This window comes from Salvelinus sp. IW2-2015, linkage group LG20, assembly GCF_002910315.2.
Source record: "Salvelinus sp. IW2-2015 linkage group LG20, ASM291031v2, whole genome shotgun sequence".
Classification (NCBI taxonomy): domain Eukaryota; kingdom Metazoa; phylum Chordata; class Actinopteri; order Salmoniformes; family Salmonidae; genus Salvelinus; species Salvelinus sp. IW2-2015.
In genome coordinates this window covers 10,727,592-10,733,919 of record NC_036860.1, presented here as the reverse complement: position 1 = coordinate 10,733,919, position 6,328 = coordinate 10,727,592, and the positions used below count along the sequence as shown (strand labels likewise).

Sequence of the window (6,328 nt, the reverse complement as noted above, 5' to 3'; positions counted from 1 at the left end):
GGGGAATTCAGAGGCTCTTGTGCGGAAGTCAACGTAAACGTCATATCAAAGTTTCTGCGATAAATTGATTCATACTATCCTCCAGAAAATACCTTACTAGGAGGACAATAATACCAACCTGCAACATTGAAACCATTTCGTGCAACACTGTTGGCGGAGCAGAGTAGTAGCCTACAGTAATAATGTTTCTCTAGCCAGAATTCACTACTGCAATGGAGGTCGAGGTGGACGTAATAGAGTTCAGGGTACCCATTGAAAATAACAAAACACTGTTTGTCTGGAATATTCAATCCACATTCTCAGACGCGTTTATTTACGTAAGTGTCGTTGATGAATTATACAGTTGTTAGCTATGTGATTAATACACTAATTATCTAGTATAATTAATGACGTTTGAGAATCGCCAGAAAAAATAGTGAGTTTTTATGAAAGCAATCTAATAGTATAGGCCTTTTATAAGACTTTGTTTTGGACACATCTACATTTTACTTGTAGAACACTAATGCAACTTTGATACGAAATATTTGATAGGAGAGCAAGGTAGAAAGGGGAAGGGGTATACATAGTCAGTTGTACAACTGAAATGTCTTCCGTATTTAACCCAACCCCCCTGAATCAGAGAGGTGCGGGGGTGTCTTAATCGACATCAGGTCATCGGCGCCCGGGGATCAGTCGGTTAACTGCTTTGTTCAGGGGCAGAACGACAGATTTCTACCTTGTCAGCTCGGGGATTCGATCCAGCAACCTTTCGGTTACTTGCCCAGCGCTCCTACCCGCCAGCCTCTGTAAAGTAGGCTAATACGTGATGTTCACTGCCATGAATTGAAATTATGTACTGTATTATTTTAAAGGAATCCATCTGGAACATATTCTGTAAATTTGGACCGCTGTATCTGGTAAAGGTGTGTCCCAATGCTGCCGGGGTCGAGCCAGGGTTCTATGCCCTAGTCAAGTACTTCTCCGCAGCCCAGGCATCTAAAGCACAGAGAGCCACACATGGAAGAGGCTTTTTCCAGAGCTCTCCTTTGAAGGTAAGGGAACATTCAGAGAGAGAAACTTACGCAAATGTTGTAGACTATAGAGCCCCACGGTGGAGGTGTCATAATACCCATAAAACCTAGCGGTCAAACAGGAAAATTGTTCCAATGGATTTTCTACCATTAATTTTCCCATGGGTGATTTTAGAAACACTTAAAATAAGGGCTTTGTTTCTTGTAGGCTTACCCTGGTGTGAGGTTTTGATAACCATGTAAATCTCTCTCGGACAAGGTGACTTATCAATATATTAGGCGCTATTTACTCTCAGATTCGAAAATGCTAATTAGCGTCAAAGTAGACATGCAAAACTACAAATCCCTGCAAGCTCCTGCACATCATCTCTAGCTGACACCTATGCTAACAGGAATTGTGTCAATTTCAAACTTGCACAAAAACTTTATTCATTACTACATTTAGCTAACATTAGATAGTTAATTCAGAGATTCTTACCTTTGCCTTGTTTCATCAGTCTCGTCCAGATCATTTGTGGTTCTTTATGATAGCCACATTAGCTGCTAATTTGCATTTCATTTTTGGGGGTTAAATACAGGCAAATATATTGATAAAAGTCACCCTGTCCTAGAGATTTACATGGTTATCAAATCGTCTCGCCAGGGTAAGTCTACATGAAACACAGCCCTTATTAGAAGTGTTTCTAAAATCACCTATGGGAAAAATGAATGGTGGAAAAACATCTGGATCCATTCCTTGTTGACCGCTAGGTTTTATGGGTATTATGACTCATACGGTGGTACTCTATTGTATAATTTAGTGCTCGAAGTTCTCATATCTATTTACAAACAGCAATTCCAAAGAGATCAAAATACTCTCCAAATTGATTGTATTATTTCATAAGATATTTTTAATCAATCACTTTTTCCCATTCTGTTGTGTTCGTTTCATGTTAATTAATTCTGTCTTCCCGGTCCAAAAGACTTCCCCATTATAGCTGAAGATAATATATGTATTGTTATGGATTTATAAATCACCTAATGTTGTGTTATATCTTTTTATCAACTTAAGTTCTTGTGAACATTACAAGTTTTGAACTTCTATTTGCTATTTATGGCCTGAAGGCCTCATTGACCTGAGCTCATACAACCAGTTTTTGAGTAAAAAAAGCATAATGTATGGATTATTTTGACTATAACAAGTACTCAGATGAAACATGTTGTGCTATTTATCACAGACTACTTTTTGTCAAAGTTTAACAAGGACTCTCTCCTCCTCACCACTGTCATGATCAAAGATATGATATGATCAAGAGCCTCACATACAGTATATTGTTTGGTCATTGTGCTGCCACAGAATGAATTGTGAGCAAGGCCTCAAAAAAGCTTTATATACCAGAACTGCGAGAAAAGTTCTATATATTATTTAAACAATGCGATTGTTTGTGAGAATGCCAACAGGTGTAGTTCCCGTGGGGGAAAGATTCTATTGGGGAAAGGTTCCGGTGGGGGTTGCCATGGAAACCAAGAAGGGGAGTGAGGTGTGTGTGTGTGTGCTCATACATGTGGGGGTCTGGGAGAGCAAGTGTGTCCATCTGATGAATGGACATGTCTCTGAACTCCAATTTTATACACTAATTGTAGTCTCACCCATTATTTTCTAATGACCGGTCATTTTTGACCAGAAACACCACAGGTGTACAAAGTTAAATGAAACACCCAAAATTTAATGAACATCATAAAAATCTATTTGGTGTGTTCAGATGCCCTGTGTGGACAAAGTCATGGAACCTTATGACAATCAGATTAAATGAACTACATTTTTCAGAGAGAACTTGTAAATCTATCCAATTCGACCGGAACACAGCAAGGTTAAAACAACTTCAAGGCCCCAAGAGTAGTCTTTTTCTCACAGCTGTTGTGAACCTTCACAGTAACACTTGACCAATAACTAATACCAGACCTTGACCAGTAGATGGCAATGTCTCACCACTCCATGATGACTTGTAGACCAGCCTCTTGCTGGTGGTCTGCTCTGCTTCACTTTCTGCCCTAAACACTGTTCACCATGAAGTCATAACCATTGTAATGATTGACATTTAGAACTGATTGTACATTCTCTGTCTGTTCTCCAGGTAAAGCTGAGCACAAAGCGGTACCCAAACTTCTTTCACAACTCTAAGCCACTGAGCCATAGCAAGTGTCAGGACTTGGCCAATCACTACCTGGGTTTTAATGGATGGAGCACCCACATTGTTACAGTAAGGAGTAGCAAGATGTGCCCMCAGATGTGTCCCCAGATGTGTCTCTTTATGTTCCAGTACTATGTTACAGTATGATTCAACAGATACAATATTTGTTTGTTTTGGTGGGTTTAGCCATTGTGAAATCGCTAGCTAGTTAGCTTTGTGTGACCAATGACCTAAAGGATGTATGAAGACATTTAAAAGATTGACAGCACAAGCAGATGATAGGTTGTTAGACTTTAAAGTAACACATCTTCTTCGGGCCCAACTTTTGACGTCAATCCATTTCTGCTGTATAGAATATGGACCATGTCGTTTACAGTCCTTGTATGATGAAAAGCTCATATATCCAAAACAAACTTTTCAGAAAATTTGAAAAAATTTATATATTTTCCTATTAAAGAACATACAATTATGAAACTTCAGAAGTTATATTTTCTTGGTCCTTGAGTCAAAAGTACATTGAGGGGAGTTACTGCTTTCAATAAATGTAAAAAAAAAAAAAATATATATATATAATAATAATAATTGCCAAAAATGTAGTTACAAGGTTTTCATCAGACAGCAACAATATGTAAAGAATCCTTCCTTTCTCTGGACAGCTGAAGGACATCTCCAACTGTGACGATGCCGGCATGTTGTCCACCACAACTGGTGACCCTCAGGAGATTACCCTGAAGTACGGCTGCATCATGGATGTCACCTTCCCACAGCATGGCCTTAGCTGCCGAGGCGTCGGAGTGACTGAAGAGACCGTAGAGGGCACCGGTGAGATTCCGCAGAACCGCCACAGTTTCTATGAGAAAGTTGTGTTTCAGAATGAGAATCACCTTTTATTTGTGAAGTACAGGAATTTGACCAGGTGAAATGGTGGTGACAGGGCCTTAAAATAAACAGAATATATTGACAGAATATAGACAAGAATTTACGCATACTTTTGCCCAACTCAGGGCTTGTTGACTTAAAGGTGTTGATCTCTAATTGCCTTTCCAAAACGTCTGTGTTATTCTCAGAACAGAGCATTCCTGATCCACATTGAGGGCAAAGGATACGATTTGTGTCTTTGTAATGAAATAACTAGTTCTTCTTGTGCAGCGAAAGTGAAAGCTCTAGTCTGTCAACACATGCTAGAAAACGATCTGCATTTCTTTCACTAAAACTCCTCTCTATGGTTTTGGGCCATAGGTCCAGACGTTGTCCTGCTAAAAAGAGGAAAGCTCCAGAGATGGGCCAGGGACAAAGCAGCGGTTGACGCTTTCGAGAAGGTTTTGCTGCTGGTTCTGGGTGAGTAAAGCTTCATTTAAATTGGGGAGACGCGGAAACGACAGTCCAAGCTCCCGCCACCACTTGAGTGTATTCCCATACGGTTGATTGGGCACATCATTGCGCACATCTTGTCGTTCATGACGCATATTGAGGCAACATTTTCAATACGTAGCCTAGTGGCAAAATAAAACTCTATGATTTCAATATATAGGCCCATGAAGCCTATTTATCTTTTAATGCAGTCATCTCGGTTTTCATTTCAAGCGTCGTTTTTTCTTTCACTTGTTTGTAACAATTGCAAATACTTTGGCAACTTTGTATTTGTAGTTAACTTCATTCTGAAGTTATTGGTGGTCACAGTCTGACAGATATCCAGCCTTAACATCTTGATTCTATGTTTAGCAGAGATCTTCTGTGAATAAAGTGACGCGGAAGGGCAAAAAACATCTAACGATGCACTTTGTCTATTCTTCTACGAGTGATCTGTAGATGTGCAAAGGTTGTTATAGATCTTTATTAACAAAGGCTCTGGGAAACAGATTGGCCACTAAATATACATCGTAAGATGGTTCTAACAATGATCTTAACGCTACGAMGGCTCTGGGAAACGAGGCCCTGAACTCTTAAGTGAACTAATCATTGGAATCATTTTGAAGATATCAGCTCGGCATRTTTTAATGTTTTCCAGGTGTAGAGGCATGGGCAGGGATATCCTCTGCCATAAGGGAATACAAAATGTAATCACCAAAAAATGTATATCTTCCAGGTAATGGGAAAGTTGTAGTTGAATGCAGGGTGGAGCGAGATGATGTCCTACAAGATGAGGATCTGGAAGGACTCATAAAGGTACCACACTGTTCTCTTACAGCAATTATTCCACACATTAGATTACCATTGTATTCTTTTAATTGTTTTCTACCCACACGGGATGCTTAGTTTGTATGTATTTTGGCCATTGTAGTATTTATAAAAATTGCCAGTGCAGTTTAAATTATTGGCAACTTTACTGGACAGTCACTGGTGTTAACTTTACGTAGTAATAACTTTAGTAGTATACTTTATGACTTACTGTAACTGATTATATGTAATTGTGTATTCTGCATAACTCAGTGTTGTTGACCGCAAGCATTAATGAAATCTAAATAAAATCTCATATCTGCAATCAATGTCCTTTTTATTTCTTTGTCAGGTGAATGACATTCCCTGGAGCCAATTTGACCCCGATGGCCAGGAGGAAAATGAGGATATACCGTGGGACCTCAGTGTCAACATGTGACATGTACCTGGAGACAGTTTACCTGTGTTCACCTGCACTCACTGTGTTTAAGTTGGTGTCAAAGAAAAACTTGGCATTTCCCGTTACAATTTTTCAGGTACATTCTTTAAAAAGTATGTATTGTTTTGTGGAAAATACCTTTTGTAAACKGTATATCTTTATGTACTACTACTGCATATAACATGCTTTTGAAATTCTGTAAATGTTTTGGAACTTTTGACAWTTCAATATTTTATTAAAAGCACAAGTTGTTCGTTCCTTATTATGTTTAGGTGTTGGTGTCTTTTAGAGAGAAAACAAGGGGAGACAAATTACATTTGTTACATGTGCTGAATACAGCAGGTGTAGACCTTACAGTGAAATGCTTGCCTACAAGCCCTAACCAACAATGCAGTGTAAAAAATACCTTAAAAAAACGAATTTAAGAGCAGCAGTAAAATAACAATAGYGAGGCTACATACAGGGGGTACCGGTACCGAATCAATGTGCGGGGGCACCGGTTAGTCGAGGTAATTKATGTAATATGTACATGTAGGTAGAGTTATTAAAGT

At 39.0% G+C, this 6,328-nt stretch overlaps 1 protein-coding gene across 1 annotated transcript; it reads left to right on the top strand.

Moving 5' to 3' along the window:
• Positions 1-6,039, top strand: rdm1 (RAD52 motif containing 1). Its single transcript, XM_024013631.2, has 7 exons — positions 1-317; positions 852-1,031; positions 3,125-3,250; positions 3,838-4,003; positions 4,421-4,519; positions 5,268-5,347; positions 5,691-6,039. Exons 1-7 carry the CDS (start codon positions 213-215, stop codon positions 5,775-5,777), a joined length of 843 nt encoding a protein of 280 aa, XP_023869399.1. The 5' UTR covers positions 1-212; the 3' UTR covers positions 5,778-6,039.
• The last annotated feature ends 289 nt before the right edge of the window (positions 6,040-6,328 follow it).